The 21,340-nt window shown below is 32.7% G+C and overlaps 1 protein-coding gene across 1 annotated transcript; it reads left to right on the forward strand.

Annotated features, from left to right (window-relative positions):
* Positions 1-4,714: 4,714 nt before the first annotated feature.
* Positions 4,715-9,933, forward strand: LOC148610740 (uncharacterized). Its single transcript, XM_088541721.1, has 4 exons — positions 4,715-4,872; positions 5,536-5,584; positions 6,613-6,650; positions 8,051-9,933. The coding sequence occupies exons 1-4, from the start codon at positions 4,846-4,848 to the stop codon at positions 8,687-8,689; spliced, it is 753 nt and encodes a 250-aa protein (XP_088397847.1). The 5' UTR covers positions 4,715-4,845; the 3' UTR covers positions 8,690-9,933.
* Positions 9,934-21,340: the final 11,407 nt, after the last annotated feature.

Here is a 21,340-nt window from a genome sequence, read left to right on the forward strand (position 1 = left end):
TTTAGGGTAAGGCTTAGGCTTAGTGTCAAGAAAGTTGTTAGATTCAACCTTTAGATATATTATCAAGTCTATGGCAAGGATTAAGTCTATAGTTAGGTGTTGTGTTAGAGTTAGGGTTATGTTTAAGGTTGGGATTTGATGTTGATGTTTGTCCCGGGTTATGGTTTAGTTAGGGTGAGGGTTAATTGTTATAAGTAGGTATGGTTGTTAGGGTTAGTGTTAGCGTCGAGGGATAAGACTAGACTCCTACATAGAAGTAGTATCTTGGAATGGGTTGAGGCTTCAACTTAGTTAATTCGTTGCTTAAGTTATGGTTTACGTTTGGAAAAAGATCAATATCAACATAGTTGTAATAGGAGCTACAGTTTGAGTCAGATTAAAGTTTTGGAACGAACAATGCCTAGTGTTAGACGCAAGGAAAGTATGAAGAAACCACATGAATGATAATAAACAAATATTAACTTTTATGGCAAGGGGAATTTCAACAGTACGAATATTATATGATATTGAAGCTCAATGAAGCACGTGATATAGTATCATAAAAATCAAATAAATATAGAGAAGATTGATCTAAGCCCTCACTTTATAAAAAAAAATAACAAAAACAAACAAAAAATATATACAATAAGAGACAGTTGGTACTTTATGAAGGAAATCACAAAGTACTGGGGCGCTAAAAACAAAGCTGTAACAGACATTAACCAATTTCATGCCTTTGGTATCGAAAATACCCCATTTAAAGTACCACACGTCAAGTTACATAGAAGACAACATGAAATAAACTTGCGGAAAAAAACTAAATCTTGACCTACCTATTTAAATGTGAAAAGTAAACACGACAAAAACGAACCATGCGAGCAACATGGACCGTTTGCAGCAGATGAAGGCAGCAGAACGAATGACCCCGAATACAGCCAGCAGCGACTAGAATACACCCATACTCGAGCAGCAGCAGGAAGAATGACCCCGAATACGGCCAGCAGCAGCAGAAATGTCCTCAAATGTGAAAAGTAGCAGCAGAAATACTCCCCCCAAATTACGAGAAATATCCTTGTATTGGATAAACCATACCCCATTGCCCCATCCCCATTCCCGATTACTTCATAACCCATTCACCCATGCCCCATTCCCCATAGCCCCATATCCCATCCCTCTACCCCCATAACATCCACTTATTTCCTGTTGTCCAATGCCTATTCCCCATTCAAAAAATAAAAAGGAAAGTAAATGTTTTATCAAAGATATATAATACATTAGGATGCAGAAAGTTTTGTGCAATCAATATATATTTTAGAGTCTCGCCGCAAAGTTAAGAATAACCGAAATCACGCGATATTTAAATTGTTTACATGTATTATAGCCTCTCCGACTTGCATGAAAAATAAACATGCAAAATATTCTTTAAAATTTGGATATATGTATATATTGTGAATACATTTAATTTTTAAAATTATTCTTAAAAATGGATATTATTCTTGTTTTATTTCAAATTTAAAAGAGGGAAACACTTTTCCAAATGTACACATATTTAGTCCCAGTTCCACAAAATAACATATTTCTGTAAATTATATGGGTGCGAGCAAACTTCATTTCAATGACGGACTGATACTATTGTTTCAAATGTAAAAATTGTCGAAATAACTTCAGTCCAGTTTCTCAAAAATGACATGTTTCTGCAGATTGTTACGGTGCGAACAATTTAATTTTAATAATGGTCCAAAATTATTGTTTAAAAAATTAAATATGGCAAAATAAGTATCCAGTTGGTGGTTGCAACACTTATATTTCATTAACAAGTCATCAAAACGACAAAACTTGTAAAGTGTATATGTGCAAACATTTTTAATATACCTACCAGTCTAAAAGAGTAATCAAGGGAACCAAGGTTATAGCGGTAAACAAACGAATGTAATCTAGAGACAAAGACAAGACACGGAAAACAGACACATATCATATATGTGGCTGTGACACATTAATTTCAGTCCAATTTCTCAAAAATGACATGTTTCTGCAGATTGTAAGGGTGCGAACAGTTTAAATTTCAATAATGGTCCAAAATTATTGTTAAAACTATTGAAAATGGCAAAATTAGTATCTAGTTGGTGGTTGTGACACTCATATTTAAGACAAAAATCTTCAAAAGACATATTTTTTCAAAGTGTATGTGTGCGAACACTTTTTATATACCTGTATTTCTAAAATTATAGTAAAAAATATCAAAATAGTCAATATAAGTACTATGTTGATGGCTGTGATACATTTATTTCAAATCCAATTCTTTAAAATGAGATATCTTTGCAAATGAAAGGAGTGCGAACACTTGAAATTACCTTTATGGTCTTATATTATATTCATAAATGTTGAAATTGTCAAAAGCATCATGTGTGTGACTTTGACACATTAATTTCAGTCCAATTTCTTAAAAATGACATATTTCTGCAGATTGTAAGGGTGCGAACATTTTAATTTCACAAATAGTCTAAAATTCTTGTTTAAAATATCAAAAATGCAAATATTTTTACCCTTTTTCGAGGTTGCGACAAATGACATATTTCTGCCAATTTAACAATTTAAACGGAATCAACATTTTATTTTTTCTTTAAATTTTCTTGCTATTATTACTCAATAGGTTAAATTTGTCAGTATTAAAATCATGCGTGTTTCCGACAATTTTCAAAAATGACATGTTTAAAAATCGAATCAGGGCGGACATTTTCAATCTATAATGACCAGAAATTGTAAATATTAAGAAAATGTCAATAAATAATGAACAGCGACACATGTAATCATTAAACCAATTCCCAATGCCACATTCTCCATTGCCCCATCCCCTATTCCCCCCATCCTACATTGCCCCATTGCCCATGCCCCATTGCCCCATACCCCATTAAATGGGAAGATTATCCCATACAGTTACTGTAATAAAATTGTTATGCTTTGCCAGAAATGGATCTATTTTCCAGAATCGTAAATTCGCAAACAAATTGTTGATTTTTTTTTTATTTTTATCAAGGATAGCAAACGATATGCCTTTCAAATACTAATTCGCATAAAATTCACTGCCTAGAAAATACCCAGTATTTTAGAGAAAGTTTTAAATTCATTTCCCACTTTAATCCACCAAATCAAGAATCATAACTCTTACAAAGTACCAGTATCATACACACTGTATAAATTGTTTAATATTAAAAGTGCAACAACCTAATGCTTAACTAAAATGTGTCAGGTGGTCTTTTATTTTTCTGCATTAGAAATTGGTGAGTTTTTGACATTTCATGGATCACCTTCTGTTTGTATTGTATAAATATTGCTACCTTATACACGAAAACCCGATCGTGATACTCGTTAGTACTCAATAACTCAGGTAAAACTTATGACTTATGATTTTAGTTACTTTATGTTCTTTGTTGTGTATGTCTGTTTTTTTATGTCTGCTCTTTGTCCTTGGATTACATTCTTTTGATTACCACTATAACTTTGGTTCCTTGATTACTCTCTTATAATAATACCATTCTTGCTCACTTTTTTCCGGCAGTTTTAAAGTGCCTGATATTTTAGAAAACCTATTTTGTTAGAATAAATTTTGGAAGAACGCAATATATACTTTAACAATGTTACCATGGCTACATATCTTAATGACAATATAGAAAAAGAATATCTTTCTTTTATTTCATGGAGCTCCCGAATGTAAGGTTTTGAAAAATATATATTTTTTACAGGGAAAAAATGTTAGATTTGCTTGTTTAATTGTCTCAATATGGCTTTACTTACACAAATTGTCCTACATGTATCTATATAGTTGAACCTACATGTAATATGATCGGGCCTGCTTGTAAATCGGACACCTTTGTGGAACCAAATATGTGTCTAACATATTTATCCTTGTTTTTGATAATTCAAAAATTGACCACCGTTTCAAACAATAATCTTGAGAGGAGCACAGTTAGTGCCCATTGGTTTGCCAATGTATTGCTGAAATATGGTACCTCCAAATGAGGAAATTAAGTATGCTACAAACCAGATCTTATGTGTAGTATACTTCTGCAAAGTTTTATATTTTTATTTTTAAGTGTTAAGAGTACATTAAAAACCTAAGGTAATTAGAGGCATGATAGTTACAATATTGTCATACTTCGGTATAACTTATCGGTGCCGAGTTTTTTTGTTTTAATTATTTCTTTGGATGTTTGTATTCTTTATTTTGGTCTTCCTAAGTGAGAGGCTACACCTTTTAAACACGTAAACTGCAGCATACCTAATTTTTTAATATTTATACGATTAGTACTTTTGTATGTAAAAAAAAATATGTTTCGCTAATGTCGCATTAGCAATACTGTCATGAATGTGTCATCGATGTCAACACCACATTGAAAGGGTACTGTCAATACAATGAACTTTAATATTGCAACAATATTTACAATAAAATGAATTAAAATTTGTTGTTGCCTATGGAGACGTATGTCTCCCCCATTCTAAAGTTCATAGGGGTATAAGTATTGCAAAATTCATTGGATCATTTATACTTATAAATAAACACAGCTTCATATCATGTCCTTACTGCCTTCACATATTTATAACATTATGTCATTACAAATGTGTAACGAACAGACAAACAGTCTGACAAGGCAACATGGCGTTATGGTATATCCATTTGCACCATGAAAACCGATTTTAGGGATGTCCGGTTTGTTCAGTTACGGGTTATTTTTTAAATGTTGTGTTGGTTATATTTTGTAACAAATTGTCTTTTCTGTGTATAAACGTTTATGTTTTTTTAAGGTTGAGCAAACCTTTAATTTCCAGCACCTATTATAGTTTTAAGTCAACACAACGAGTTTGCAAGACATGAACGGAAAAAACGGGAAAACAAAGGTATTTCAAGATACATAACATCTCCTTATTCACAAACGTTTACTTGGCCAATGTATAGGTAAACCGTATTCAATTACATATGACAGCGAGTTCTTTATGAATTCCCTAAACATCTATTGAAGAAACGATATGTGCGCTTCCAAACCATTTATGGTTAAAGCAACCGTCACATATTTAGGAATATTGTTATCTTATTGCTTCTGTTCAACAACGATAATATTTGACTTGTGCAAAGTGAAACCTGAAATGCGCATGACGAAACACCCTACCGGTGCACCTGGTCCATGCTCTCCGTGTTTAGTGGAGTCAGAGTTGCTCATTTGCTTTTGTTACTTTGTATGTATGGTTTTGATTACTTTATTTTCTTTGTTGTATATGTCTGTTTTCCATGACTGGTCTTTGTCCCTTGCTTACATTCTTTTGATTACCGCTATAACCTTGGTTCTCTTGATTACTCTTATATTCACAATGAAATTCTTTTCTCGACATTGCTTGTTATTTATGAAATTTAGTCTTTACAATAACTGTACTTACGTTTGTGTCAATGACATTTTATGTTCTGCAGAAATGAAGTACAAATTTCTAAGTCACTTTCAACATAGAAAATTTTAATCGTTAGTTTATTTAAAGTTATTCCAAAAACTTGTATATTTTAATCGATAGGCAAGTCTTACTCCAGTTAACATCCCCGAAATGGAGCACGATACTAAAGGTGAGAAAATAATTTGAATTAAATATCTCTATTTTTTCAGTTTTTTGGTCGCAATTATACCTATACCAATCTTTTGTTTACGTATTGTTACAATATCTACGCTAGTGCTTTCAGCTGATAGATATGAATATAAAATAATAGTTACTTTAGATTTCGATACTAACAATTTCATGCTAAATGTTCCACATCATTTTGTCAGTATGAACATCGAATATAACTATCATTCTATTTATCAGTAATCTAACAATATGGATTTTTATGTACTTTTAACTCTGGTAATGCAACTAAAATCGGTTGTTGCGGGACGTCATTTTCATCCAGGTCTCTAAATGAGGTCAAATGACATCACCATCACGTCCAATATTTTGACGTACAAGAGACAGACAAAAATTACTTGTTTACATGTATCAGCTGACATAAATGAGAAGAAAAACAAATCTTGTATAACACAGAAGTCTTTACAAGATTGATATAGGACACTGGAAAAATAGATTTCGTTGCAACATGTGAAATGATTGCTTTTTTTTATTCAATCTTTAAACCTTTTTTTATTCTTGATATAGTCATTTCACATGTAATCGATTCTACAGTAGAAATAAAAGTTGGGCATATAATGTTACATGAAAAGACATATAGATGATCAATAACTTGCGCAGGGATTTTATATTAATATTATTTTTGAATGCATGTTTTTTTATGCCCCGCTCTTTTTGTGTTTTTGTTTTGTTTTTTGTTTTTATCTTTGTTTATGTTTGTTTAAAATTCTCTCTTTAAGCTTGAGATTTATATACAAGTACAATACCATCTATTGATTTCTATGTAACGTAAATGGAAATGATGAATATCTCATATAGACAAAAATCCGTGACGGAAAATGTTAAATCAAGACCAATGACTGACGAGGAAACACCACAAGGCAGGCTGCAGCTTGCCAAAAAAAATGTATTTCTTACAAAGATACAGCGAAAGGGTTGCCACTACATATTTGTATTTCATGTCACCTCTTTCTTTCTTACTGAAATGAACAGACGAAGCTAGAAGCAATGCACAGACGCCAGTATCTAAGGTAATACAGGTATATAAACTGACTTTAAAACTTACTAACTTAGATGGATTAACAACGAATGTTTATTTTTTTGTTTTATATTTATTTTACACATGAAGCTAAAATATAAATTGTGTTGTTTCAATCGACTTTTCTATTTAGTTTTAGAACTCAGTTAGTACTTTCGCAAAGTTAACTCAACTTTTCCGTAAAACTATAATAGTTGTTAAGACAATTTTTTAGATTATAGCCGAATCTTCATTTACGTTTACTCTGTCTAAATCCTAGTTCACATTCCTAGCTTCAATTTAAAAAAAAGACTTGTTGCTATGTTGTTTTTATATTTTATTGAATATTTGATTATAAAAGCATTCATAGTCGAAAAATTTCCATCCTTAGAAGTGAAATTACCTTTTAGCTCTCAAATTTGTATATATAATTAGGGTGCCAAAATTGCTTAATCGACATATTTATACACAAAGGCATCAATTATGGACCAAGAAGTGTTAAGAAAAGAACTATTTTGCATTTAAATACGTCTTGAAATATACATCACCAAACACATGTGCCAATAAATAGATAAAATTTTAGAACTTCCGAACAAAACCATTGAACTCTGATCCCCTAATCTTGAAAATAAAAAATAAAACAAAACAACAAGAAAAACTAAAAACAAACAAACAAAAACAAACAAACAAACAAACAAACAAAATAGGCTACGTTTGTTAAAGTATGTCAAAAATCAGAATAACAAAATCGATTTCACTTTTAAACCAATTCAATGGCATCAAAAATTTTGCATGCTTCAAAAATTGGTCGAAAAAGAAGTATTAGTTAAATCTGAAGGAACGGCCGTAGTATCCGTTACAACAACGCTTTCAATGCTATGCTTTCTTAGAGTAATCAAGGGAATCAAGATTCTGGCGGAAATCAAAAGAATGTAATCCAGGGACTTAACCAGACATGGAAAACAGACAAACACCACAAAAAATATATAGTAATTAAAATAATACATACAAAGTAACAAAAGCAAATGAGCAACTCGGACTCCACTTAAAACTAGGTTACGGCTGGCATATCGTATGCGTTGTGATATGAAAACTACATACGAAGGTCTGAAGTGATTGTCCCACTGATGAAAGGAAAGTTGACAATTCTGAATGAAAAGTCTTCACTTTTGTCGTAAAATTTAGTCAATAGTTTTCCTTTACCATCGATTTCTGGGTGAAAGTAAAAAAAATGATTGTTTGTATTTAATGAATTATGGCCATCGTAGTCTGAAAAATGATTCTCATAAACTTTCCCTCAGATCATTGGATAACTGACTTATAAACATGTTCAAAGATTTACAAAAGAACTTCACAATATACTTAAGATTTCTTATACATCTATACATATATGTTCTGTTCTTCAAATAACAGTTGCCGACGCCTATCACAGTAAAATCTGCTACTATAAAGAATCATCAATTGCATGATACCAACCAACCAAATGAAAATGGACATAATAATCGAGAAGTTATCTCCTCAAATAACTATAATCAATGTTTATTAGACAGAGTAAAATTTTTAGAGGAGCGTACTAAAAAACAAGAAAAGGAAATTAAAATATTAACTAAAGACGTGCAACAATATAGAAATGCAAATGAAAACAACTATAAAGATGTAGAAGAAAAATATAAAAATACAGAAAAGACATGTAAATCGATTGAGAAACGTCTTAATACCATTGAAAACAAACTAAAAAGTGTGGAACCCAGGAAGTCAGAGGAAAATCAAGAACAGTTTCAGGAACTGGTAGTTGATATTGGCAGAGGTTTTCTTGATTTTAGAAAACAATTTTCTGAAGAATCCAAACAGGCTAGAATACAAATGACTAATATGAAATCAGCTATAGAAAAATTAACTACTAAGGTTGAAGCTTTGTCCAATGATAACGATGATGATGAAATAGACGACAAAAGTGGCGAGGACAATCAGCATTTACCGCAACAGAGAGAAAACAATAAAAAAAGACGCAACAATGAAGCTAAAAGACAAGATTGGAAAAATATATTTTAATCAAAACCTAAACAAGGGAAAAATAAAATGCAACAAGCCTCATTAAATAGAGAGCAAGGAAGTGTGAAATGTTATGCTCCCCGGAAGTGATTTTTAGTTCTTGATATGTAAAATCAATTCTGAATTTTGTCTCTTATATTTTTTTTCGCAGAATATCGGCAAACACATACACAAGCGTTATTATTGGGAGGATTCAAGTACGCCAAAAAATTGCATAATACGCATAAAAATGAGACGACCTACATACACAATATAGTGAAGGGAATAAAAATATATTACACATAAAAACGATAGTACGTCACAAAAAACTTAAAGCACTAGCCTATGAACTCCCAGAAAAAAAAAACCGAAGTGACATCAGATGATTCGGAAGGGTAAGCATGTCCTACTCAGCCATATTGCAAGTGAGTATAATCGAGTAATAATCTAGCAACAATGATGCAGCTCCGTGACACGTGTCAAACACAATCCACTCTAGGGTGGAAAATGGCATAATATTTGTATTGTGAATTTCATAATTTGTTATATTAAGTTCTAAAGAACGTTGACATTGTGTCGAAAAAGTACAGGCTGTTGTTTGATTAACGAATTTAAAATACTTATGGTTTCGATATACTACAAAAATCGATACCCAACAATATAAGTAGATATGCAACAATACAAATACATATTATGGTCTTATTGAAAGTCCTAAGTTTTGCTATTAATGTTCAATTATTATTGTAAACATAATTTAATCAATGCTATTTTAGGACTCATACCGCCGTCGCTTTAAAATAATTATAAGAAACAAAACTTTATAATATATAATTTGTTATTTTCGGGGTTTGTGAGAGCTTGTCGAAAACCTTATGATGACCCCTAAAGGTATTTACTATTTTGGATGGTGGTTAGCGCATTTGTTCCGTTTCATAATATCCATCATTTTTCAATCGTTCAATGCTATGGTCAATGCTAGGGCCTACAACGGAATTAACGTTTGGCGCTAATACTACCACAACGCCTGAGTTAATTTCTTGTTTGTTCTGCAGCACTCTAGTTGATACTGCTTTGTACTGCAGCGCTGGCGTTAATATATAATATATAATGTAGTGGTTTGGTCCTGCAGTATCTGAATTGATATATGATGCAACAGTTTCTATTTCATATAAAGTGGTTGTTTCATTATTTCATATACATATATAGCTTTGAGTATAGTTTTTTTTTATTTTGAATATATAATTAAAACCATGCAGCTTCTTGTTCGATATCTTCAGTTTGATAACGGCTCTATTCCAGTTTTGGGATTTTGATTACCAGCTGAAACAAAACAATGCAAACCTGTTGTAATTTTACGGTTTAAATTGCAAAGTGACAAAACGTATAGAGTAAGTAACTCCAAAACTAACCCAGAATACAAATGAAAAAAAAAAATGTTGGATTTAGACAGTATCATGATATTCCTTCATCTTCATCAGCTTATTATCTGTATTTATAAGGATATCTATGCATCATCGTGTAATTTATAGGGCCTCCACTTTCATTTTTGAAGGTTTTCATAAGGAAGAGTAATCAAGGGAACCAAGGTTATAGCGGTAATCAAAAGAATGTAATCCAGGGACAAAGACCAGACATGGAAAACAGACATACACAACAAAGAACATAAAGTAATTAAAATCATACATACAAAGTAACAAAAATAAATGAGCAACTCGGACTCCAGTAAAACCTGGGAGCATGGACCAGGTGCACCGGTAGGGTAAGCGTCCTCTGCTTTTCTAGAAACACCCGCCGAATTGCTCATAAAAAGTTAAGTCCGCAGTAGACAAACGAGGGAAGGAAAACTATGACCCGTTGAATAAATCAGTATTCATGGTGCTGATGGATACACCATAACGATACACGTGTTCATGATAACGACCATACAACTTCTGTAATGATGACTTCAATCTTGTAGCAACATAACCCTGTTCCAGAAGCCTATTTGTTAGGGTTCTAGCGCGATACAAAAAGTCTGCGTAATTTCGGCAAGCTCTGGCATAACATATGAGTTGTGATATGAATACTCCATACGCAGGAGCCGAAGGGATGTTGCCACAAAGTTTTCCTTTACCATCGATTTCTAAGTGTAGGTCAAGAAATGAGGCTGACTTCACAGTGTCTGTAGTATCCTTTATCTCAAGTTCTTTTGGGTAGATGCGATGTATCAAATCCACGAAATTAGGATTGTTTAAAGATAATACGTCATCTATATAGCGGAAACTGAGATTGAAGGATCTAGCCAAACGATATTCTTTCTTTCTGATCAGATCAGCTATAAAGTCAGCCTCATACGAGTGAAGGAATAGGTCAGCAAGTAAAGGAGCACAATTTGTTCCCATTGGAATGCCGACCGTTTGTTGAAAAATATGTTGTCAATTAAAAATTCCAGCATTTGGTAAACATCTTCCTCTGTATATTTGGAAGATGATTTGGAATTATTACAAATTCTTACAAAGTATGAGGAATCTCTACCAAGAACTATATATTTGTATCTATGTGTACCATCTTTTTGGAAAAACAACGATGTATATTGTTTTTAAGTCGGGATTTTAACTGAGTATGGGGAATAGAAGTATACAGTGTTGGAAAATCATATGTTTTAATGCTATTATATTCAGATAATAGTCTTGAACTGATTGTCTCCAAAAGATCTTTCGAATTTTTCCGGATCCACATTGAATTAATACCACTACGGGAGTAACAAGTGTTGTGGTAGGACTGTAGACCCTCTTTGACAGTTGTGAGTATAGAAGTTAAAAGATTTGAAAGAGGTTTGGTGGTACATTTTGCAGATCCAGCTATGAAGCGTTGTTTGTATGGGATCTTGTGAAGTTTAGGAATCCAGTACATAGACAGTAAATCACAATCATAGTCCTTGGTAGAGAGACCAAAAGAGGATAAGAGAGATTTATGGTTTTCCACAATCTCTTCTTTGGAGAGAGTGGTAGCACTGTAGAATGTACAACAAAATAAGAAATTGTATCAATTGAGGGAGATTGGTAGTGTCAGGTTTCCAAGACAACTTCTGCTTTTATATAATAAAACAGCAGAAAAAAACCATGATGTTGGTTAATGTTGATTAATATTATAAAAAAGTTTTATTTCGTTATGATAATGATATCATATATTTTTGTTAAATGTGCATGTTTCAATGAACGTATATTTAAAACTGGTAAAGTTACCGCCAATATTAGTGCTCCATTATCAAGAAATAAAGTTTGATGACTTATATTTTAAATCTATATTATAATGTGTGTCTGCTTGACATAATATGTGAAATCTATTTGGCATAATTTGCTAATCCCTGTTTACCCCAGTCACGTTTGTAGACGAACATATTTTATAGAGTATTAAAATAGGAGATATTGTATGATTGCCAATGAGACATTAATCCACCAAATGCCAATCAACGAACAGTAAACTTTCAACAGGTCACAGCATGGTCTTTAATAATTGGCAAAATCCATACCATAAAGCAAGTTGCAAAAGGTCCCATAATAATGAAATGAAAGAGTAATCAAAGGAACCATGGTTCTTGCGGAAATCAAAAAAAAGTAATCCAGGGACAATGACCAAACATGGAAAACAGACATACACAACAAATAATGAAGTAATAAGAATAATACATACAAAGTAACAAACGCAAATGAACAACCCAAACTACACAAAAAATTGGAAGCAATGGCCAGGTGCATCGGTAGGGTAAGCATCCCCTGTTTTTCTAGAAATACCCGCCGAGTTGCTCATAAAAAGTCAAGTCTGCAGTAGACGAAAGAAGAAAACTATGACACGATGGACACATCAGTTATCATGGTGCAGATGGATACACCATAACGACTCATGAGTTCATGATGTCGACCATAAAACTTATGTAGTGATGACTTCAATTTTGTAGTAACTTAACCCTGCTCCAGAAGTCTAACTGAAAGAGTCCTAGCGATAAGCAAAAAGTCTGCGTAGTCACGGCAAGCTTTGGCATAACGTTTAAGAAATTATTGATAAAAAACGAAAACTGACCTAGTCTATACAACAATGAAGATAATAATGCCGCAACCACTGACAGCAACAGATTCCTGGCTTGAGGAGGTACATAAAGTATGTAAAACATGTTTGTGATCGCCCAACCCTACTACTTGCCTGGGATAGTATTTAGAAAACAGAACAAAAAGGCGAACTTGATTGTTTTTAATATTCATAATATTTCGTATTACTTTTCATGGAATTCAGTTTCGAATAATTAAATGCCTTTTTTGTATTTCATTCGATGTTTGGTATCAAGATCTGATGCTCCCTTCAGAAATGATTAGACATTGAAACTTCTATTGATGAGGATCCTTCATGTTGATTTTTATAATTAAAATAGAAGGAAAATAGAACAATCTATAGACAAGATATATCAGGTATGATCAGCCTTAATATGAGAAATGATGACACAAATCATAAAATCACTGCATGTTGTAAATACGAAAATAACGGGGAAATGTAGGAAAATGAAACTAAAAAATAATCTAATAAAGGATATTTTTTTCATAAAAGACTGCACTAAGATATTTTTATTTATATTTTACTTTATTTTGAGATCTCTGCTTTTGTGTTCTTTTCTCTTTTGACTGAAGCCCCCTTTTTTCGTAAAACCTTACACTTCAAATCTCTTGCATATTTAATTTTCCGGCCATGTGGTTTTTCAAAGGCTTTCATTCTCTGGATTCCAGGTAACTGGAAAGCTATTCAATTTTTATAACTATACCGGTTTATGATGTTTCATTAAATTTATTTCACACCTAAATTGATAATTTGAAAAGAATTGATTAACTAAATTCCCATTAACCAACAATCCGCAGTGTGTTTTGCGATTGAAAAAAAATGTTCGAAAGAATTCAGTAATAAAATAAATCATCGAAAATGGCAATAGTCCTGTTTTCATATTTACGGATTGCAAGACATTGTAACAAGTTTTTTTTTTAATGGAACGTATCCCATTATTTCCCGACAAGCTGGAAGAACATTTTTCCTTTGAAATTTTAATTGTTTTCGATTCGGTAAGTTGCAAAATGGTTTGAAATAACTTATTTAAAAGTATCCAAGTACAACTTCAATCAGTCATTTTTAAAATTTGAAGTCTACTGATGTCCCTTACTCCAATCAGGCAGTAAGCCAGTCGGGAGGGTAACTTTCATTTTACTCAATTTTAAAAGAAAATAGAGGTCAAAGTGGAGAATTAAAAAAAAAGATTTTTGACAACGTTCATAAACAAAATATTAATGCCCATTTATTAGATTGCGTACGCTGTGCATACTTGTGTAGTCACCTGTCTTATTATTCCTGCAAACGTTAGGCTAATACAATTCCACTTTGTACTTTGACTGTAATATTTTACTGGCTATCAAAAACATTATTCAAATATTGATGCGAACCTTAAATACGGATTCAAACAGGGACAGTCCTATATAAACCATTCTACTGTTTCTACAGTTTAATGCTACATTAGTTTAATAATGTTTTTCTGATAAGCGTCGCAAGAAAAGAAAATAGTTTTTCATTCGGTTCTCATGGTATTGAACATACCTTTACCCTATATCGCTTAATGTAAAGTCGATTTTGGAGTACTGGACTATATAAGAATCAGGTGAAATTGAATACAATGATGAATCATACTCAAAATAAAACACACGAAATGTATGATCTATGTTTTGGCACATATGGGCACATTGTTTCAGATCTATTGACAATGAATTGGTTGTTGGTTGGTCTTAGAAGTGTCATAGGATACAGGAATACAAGTTTGTACATTTGTGTCGTGTGAAAACATATATTTCTTATGTCAATGTACCTGATCAAAACATCAAAAGCTGTAATCACATTGTATATATATGTGTTTTAAAACTACAAAAGTGGATAGATTTTACTGAAAAAACGCTATCATCTTTCCAGTATACATGGTAGATCAGAAATGGTTATTTCCTTCTCTTTAAGTTGGATCAATATGTTAAATCCCTTTTTGCAAAGTGCACCATTTAATCTATTTGGATTCAAATGTGTATTTTTCAATCATTTCAGTGTTCCATGACTAAATTAACCTTAGGCAAAATAGTTTACGACATACAACGATGTATGTATAAGTTCATTTGCCTGAACGGCATTTAAAACAAACACACTTCAAGAAATGACCAAACAGTTAAAAGGTACACATACGTAAATATACTCTTTCCGTATAAGCATTCCTTTTTTCCTAGAAATATTTGAACAGCGTGCCTTAAATAATAAAACCTTTTTTCTTGTTTTTTTTTTGTAACAATTTGAAAATCATACCAAAACAAATACTTAGTTACAAAAACATACATTATTCTTAAATAGGCGACCACTAGCAGTACATGATAATTGATATAGGTTTTAGATGGGTATTGCCATTAATATTAATTTCCCACTTTATGATATCTGAATACGAAATAAAATATTTACATAAGAAGTAACCCTCATGGTTTCTTTTACTACATGCATGTGTACGTGTATTTGTGTGCGTGTGTGCGTGCGTGTGTGTTGTGTAAGTTTTTTTGAAACCCACAAGTTAATGTCTTAATAAGCTCGATTGTGTTCTGTACAATGTGCTCAAGCAAATTCTCTTCTACTCATAACAAACTATTGTACACAGATGATCATGGTTTCACAAGAAAATGAAAAAATCATAAGACAGGAAAAGTTGCTTTACTTACTACTTTTCCATTAAAAACATTATTGTGATCGTTTAAATCTTTATGCGTTCTTGGCACCAGTGGTCATATTTTGGTTACTCGCAATAACCATTTGATAACCCCATTTATTAAATACTCTTTGCTATTTTCAACTTTATTTTAAATTTTGTGAATGGCGGATTGACATTCGGGTTATGACGTTTGGACGGGAGAAAGTGCGAGAGTAAATTTAGCATTTTTTCTTTCACGGTGTGAATCATCAAGAACATTCTGTATGTCCCTGTCATCTGTATAATTAATATAGATAAACGTCGGTAAACATGTTTAAATCAAGAGATAAAGCATTTGTATAAAGGAACATTCTTTGCTAAATCAATATACTTTTATAAATATTAAAATTAGTGAATCATTTGGAATAGTTACTGATTTTTATTTATATTTGATGGTAAATCGATTGATATGGTATCAAAATCTTTGGCTCAATATATGATGTACTAATCCCGAAATGAAACAATATACTTAAGTTGCAATTATTTGGAACGGGGCGTTGGAGACATCTTTTTTACGTAGATGCTCTGACGCATGACTAAATGGAAATTAGTCAGTCGGAAGAAACGTATCGTCGAAATGGGGGAGTGATTGTTTGTTAATTGTCAAAGCAAACGTACAGCTAGTGTTACAGGATTGATCCCGTTGCTGATGGTATTTTAACAACAAACTATATTAAAAAGATACATATATTTATATACATCATATGCTTAAAAATAATATGCAACTCCTGGATGGTCTCGGGTGGCATCCCGGTGATGTGTGGTAGCGGGTTTGTTCCTTATCAAAGATTTAAAACCTGGCAATTAATGTTTCTCTACTAAGCCCGTGGTATATAAAATTGAAATGACGATTTTACTCGAAGATAATTACTTCTGCGTAAGAAAACATGCTTTTCCGTAGAATTTCACTTTTTTTTAGCTAGGACATAAAAAATCCAATAAAAGTCACCTAAATTTTTCTGTTTCATTTTTTGCAGCTTCAGGGTGAAAACTACACTTTATATTACTGATGAACAGCTGCAATCTGGTACTACTAGCCCCTTGTCAGAAACCTCGTAAACCTGGATTATAAAATGGTTTATATGCAATGAAAAAAATACAAATAACTTCTTTGTTTCAAATTTTGTAAAACATACAATGACGTTTTTATTACATATAGTAAAATAGTTAAACAAATGTCACCTTTCTCGATTAGATACATGTATACGTAAGCGGATAACGAAGTTCAACCTTTCAAAAGACAACTGAATAGAAATTGATAGAAATATCACAACATAAAGAAAACAATTTACTACATCGGGTGGAATAACCAATATCAAAATGATAATAAGATGCATCTAATTTGGTCATTCGGTTTGCTTTCATATTTTTAAAGTTTTTGTCGTTTTACTCTATAATTTTCTCTTTAATTAATGATTTTTTCTTTGATGACAAGTATGTGCTAATAATATAAATTAAACAATGACAAAATACAACAACTCGCAAAATGCTCGATCGGCGTAACAAGGGTAACGTAAATTAACATTATAACACTACGCCTTGTTGTTTTTACGCATACCATTATTTACATCAACAAAGCAAGCGATTCAAATGACTAAACGTTGAAAAAAAGGCAGATAAATTGCTCGTGTAAATATTTATATCAATAGTGGACGCCATTTGGAGATTGGTTACCATGTGTATTAGAAAATGGAATAATGGTTAAAAATAGAAGCTGTTCAAACCCATTTCTCGAAATGGGGATCAAAAAAGCTTTGGGACGTCCACTTTATATGAGATCTGTCAGACGCCTTGTTCTCGTAAGTATCATCTGTTGTGCATGATAACTTATAGAAGAAGTTTCACTGTCGTTATTGTGAACTCGTGTATCGCTACGGTGTATCCATCTGAGCCACGAAAACTGATTTGTTCAACATGTCATAGTTTTCCTTTTTATGAACAACTCGGCGGGTGTTTCTAGAAAAACGGACGCTTACCCTACCGGTGCGCCTGGTCTATGCTCCCAGTTTTAGTGGAGTCCGGGGTGTTCATTTGCTTTCGTTCTTTGTTGTGTATATCTGTTTTCAATGTCTTTGGATTACATTCTTTTGATTACCGCTATAACCTCGGTTCCCTTGATTACTCTAATAAATTTCTTGATGCTGCTAGTGGACATACTCGCCAGATGTCATAGTATTTTTGGCCTTTTTAAACTATAAATATCATTTGGTCACAAAGAACCAAAAATTACATATTACTGACTGTACCATCACATAAAAAAACCGCTCTATCATTTCCGTCAAACGTATAAAATAAATAAAAATGCCTTTTTGTAATACTAAGGTACTTCAAATATTATTTTCTTGATTCAAAATGTTTTGATATATATTGCAGGGAGATGAATTTCTGTATGGTATTTTTTTTATGTCTTGACATTCACCATCTACCGCCATGGAAATTGAAGCGGTCCTCATTCTATGACGTCATCAGTTGTTACAGAAAAACGACGTTATAACAACAAAATATTGATTTTAATCAATCAGAGTTATAGTGAATGCAGCAAAAATATTGATTTTAATCAATCAGAGTTTTAGTGAATTCAGCAAAATTTCGTAACAACTAATCACGACGGTAATCGCTTGTTTGATTTCACTCGTCTATGATAATACAAATGGAAGTAAACCACGAAAATCGGTACCCACGAATAAAAGCACCTTTAAAGTAACAGATGTCTGAAAATAAGATTTAACGACGAATTCATAAATTGCATGTGAAATTTACCAGAGCATATCTTATCACCAATTGTCAGCTTCAGGAGGTAGACCTAGGATAATGGACATAACTCATGAAATCAGTGATATGTTTGTTTATATTCAATTTTACCACAGCTTTTCAAGCTTTCCTTTGAAACAGAATGCAATCAGTCCAAGTTACCTTAATGCATACATGAGATCGATGTACAAACGTTCCAATTATTTGTAAGAGTTGTGTCTTTTACCATAGGTCACAGCGCAAAGGGTCAGCATTCATTAAAACATTCAAGGTAAGATTTTAAGGATATCATCGATATCATCAATGTATATGAAGGTAAGTGGATTAGGATTTCAATTACATATTTAAGACAGGAAAGATAGTATTACGTTTATACAATTAATGGAATGTATTAAGGATTTCGTTGATATCACATTACATATTCATTCTTCTTGAACATAAAACCTGTCGAAACATAATTCTTTTAGGACTGACTACTGGTTTAATATTTGCAGTTAAGTACCAGTCCACATAAATTCAGACACTTCTAAAGGTAAAGTAATTCATGGTGCAGAAAATCCACCGAACAAACGATGTTTTGTTTTCAGTCTACATATGCTATACTTTTACATAACAATAATTTTTTCTCCATTCAGATCTGCACTTTTTAGAAGATAATGCATTCATCTCCCCCTAAAGCCAGCCAAATCAAGCCAATTCAAGAATAATAATGTGCAAATTCCATGTACAACAAATATAATTTTTATCTCGAAAGCACAGCCACCAAATGAAAACATTAGTCTGTTTTTATGAAGACTGCTACTAAACACCTATTCAAAATTCATAACAACTAACATAAAGCGATTTCTAGATATGTCCGCTCAAGACAGCTGGACTGAATTCGGGGTTTAGGTAAGAAAAGTTCCACTATGACAGTTCAAACCAGCAAGGTATGTTTTAGACACGAAAGTAAGTTCAAGAAACCGTAGAAAGAAATATGAAACAGTTAACTATAATCATGTGACACATCATAGTAACATATGGTATGATTCCACAAAAGGAAAAAAAAATTAGCACGGCCTAAAGAGTAATCAAGGGAACCAAGGTTATAGCGGTAATCAAAAGAATGTAATCCAGGGACAAAGACCAGACATGGAAAACAGACAAACAGACATACACAACAAAGAACATAAATTAACTGAAATCATACATACAAAGTAACAAAAGTAAATGAGCAACTCAGACTCCACTAACAACTGAGAGCATAGACCAGGTGCAGCGGTAGGGTGTTTCGTCATGCGCATTTCAGGTTTCTAGCTTTTCTAGAAACATCCGCTGAGTTGCTCATAAAAAGTCAAGTTCGGGGTAGACAACCGAGGAAAGGAAAACTATGACCTGTTGAAAAAAATCAGTTTTTATGGTGCAGATGGATACACCATAACGATTCACGTGTTTATGATGACGACCATACAACTTCTGTAGTGATGACTTCAAACTTGTAGCCACATAACCCTGTTCCAGAAGCCTATTTGTTAGGGTTCTAGCGCTATACAAAAAGTCTGCGTAGTTTCGGCAAGCTCTTGCATAACGTATGAGTTGTGATATGAACACTCCATACGCAGGTGCCGAAGGGATGTTGCCACAGATGAAAGGAAATTGACAATTCTGAATGAAAAGTCATCACATTTGTCGTAAAGTTTGATCAATAGTTTTCCTTTACCATCGATTTCTAAGTGTAGGTCAAGATATGAGGCTGACTTCACAGTGTCTGTAGTATCCTTTATCTCAAGTTCTTTGGGGTAGATGCGATGTATCAAATCCACGAAATTAGGATTGTTTAAAGATAATACGTCATCTATATAGCGGAAACTGAGATTGAAGGATCTAGCCAAACGATATTCTTTCTTCTGATCAGATCAGCTATAAAGTCAGCCTCATAAGAGTGAAGGAATAGGTCAGCAAGTAAAGGAGCACAATTTGTTCCCATTGGAATGCCGACCGTTTGTTGAAAAAACATGTCCAACACACTGGACAAATATGTTGTCGATTAAAAATTCCAGCATTTGGTAAACATCTTCCTCTGTATATTTGGAAAATGATTTGGAATTATTTCTTACAAAGTATGAGGAATCTCTACCAAGAACTATATATTTGTATCTATGTGTACCATCTTTTGTGGAAAAACAACGATGTATAATTTTTTAAGTCGGCATTTTAACTGAGTATGGGGAATAGAAGTATACAGTGTTGAAAAATCATAGGTTGTAATACTATTATATTCAGATAATAGCCTTGAACTGATTGTCTCCAAAAGATCTTTCGAATTTTTCAGGATACACATTGAATTGATACCACTACGGAAGTAACAATGTTTTATCCTTCCTTTATTTGCAATATGAGGGGAAGTTGGTTCCTCCATGGTTAGCCTACACCATATATTTTATTTGTCTCTTTTCTGTTACAAGTTTTTGTAAGTGTTGAACAACAGTATTGTATAGAATCATAAACTATATGAATGCTATTTAATATATACCAAACAAGCAAAGGTATATACTAATCATAAACAAGTTTGTTTGAGAAAGGAGTTTTATTTTAAATGTGTTATTTGTTGCTTCAGATTTCAATGAATGGCACTATTAGACTGCATGGACAAAGAAATTATATCACTACAAAACTTGATGTACTGCTGTATGCAGTACAACTTGGCCTATCAACTGGAAGTGAGATAACTTTTTATCAATCTCATAATTCGCCGCTTCTTAAGACTCTATCAAAAGAAGTAGAGGAGATACACAATGTAAACTTCACAGGCATTTGGATGTGTTACCATGTTTACAAAGATGTTGTTGTCCTAACAAATACACGTTTTTTAAAGTAATTACAGTAGTTTGTTGTCAGTCATTGAATCTTTATGTATGTAATTTGCTCATGTATACTTGTTTTGATGTTGAAAAAAAAACATATTCTTTTACATGTCATTATTTCGTCTATTCACAAATATTTGTTCGGATACATCACAATTCACATACGGCCTCATACACTTTCTTTGCTTTTTATGTTCCTTAAAGCAGCAGCCTGGGTATATAAGGGTTGCTTCCCTTGCTTTTCAAAACAAAAATCTTATTGTAACTGGCAGGGTTAAGATCAGAGAATATAATTTT

This window comes from Perna viridis, chromosome 8, assembly GCF_037379345.1.
Source record: "Perna viridis isolate PV_CMFRI_1.1 ecotype Kerala chromosome 8, ASM3737934v1, whole genome shotgun sequence".
Taxonomy (NCBI): Eukaryota; Metazoa; Mollusca; class Bivalvia; order Mytilida; family Mytilidae; genus Perna; species Perna viridis.

Excerpts from the sequence above, each read along its gene's own strand:
- LOC148610740 (XM_088541721.1), top strand. The coding sequence starts at position 4,846 with ATGAACGGAAAAAACGGGAAAACAAAG. Across the intron at positions 4,873-5,535 it reads GAAAAAACGGGAAAACAAAG|GCAAGTCTTACTCCAGTTAA; the intron begins GTATTTCAAGAT and ends TTTAATCGATAG. Across the intron at positions 6,651-8,050 it reads CACAGACGCCAGTATCTAAG|TTGCCGACGCCTATCACAGT; the intron begins GTAATACAGGTA and ends TTCAAATAACAG.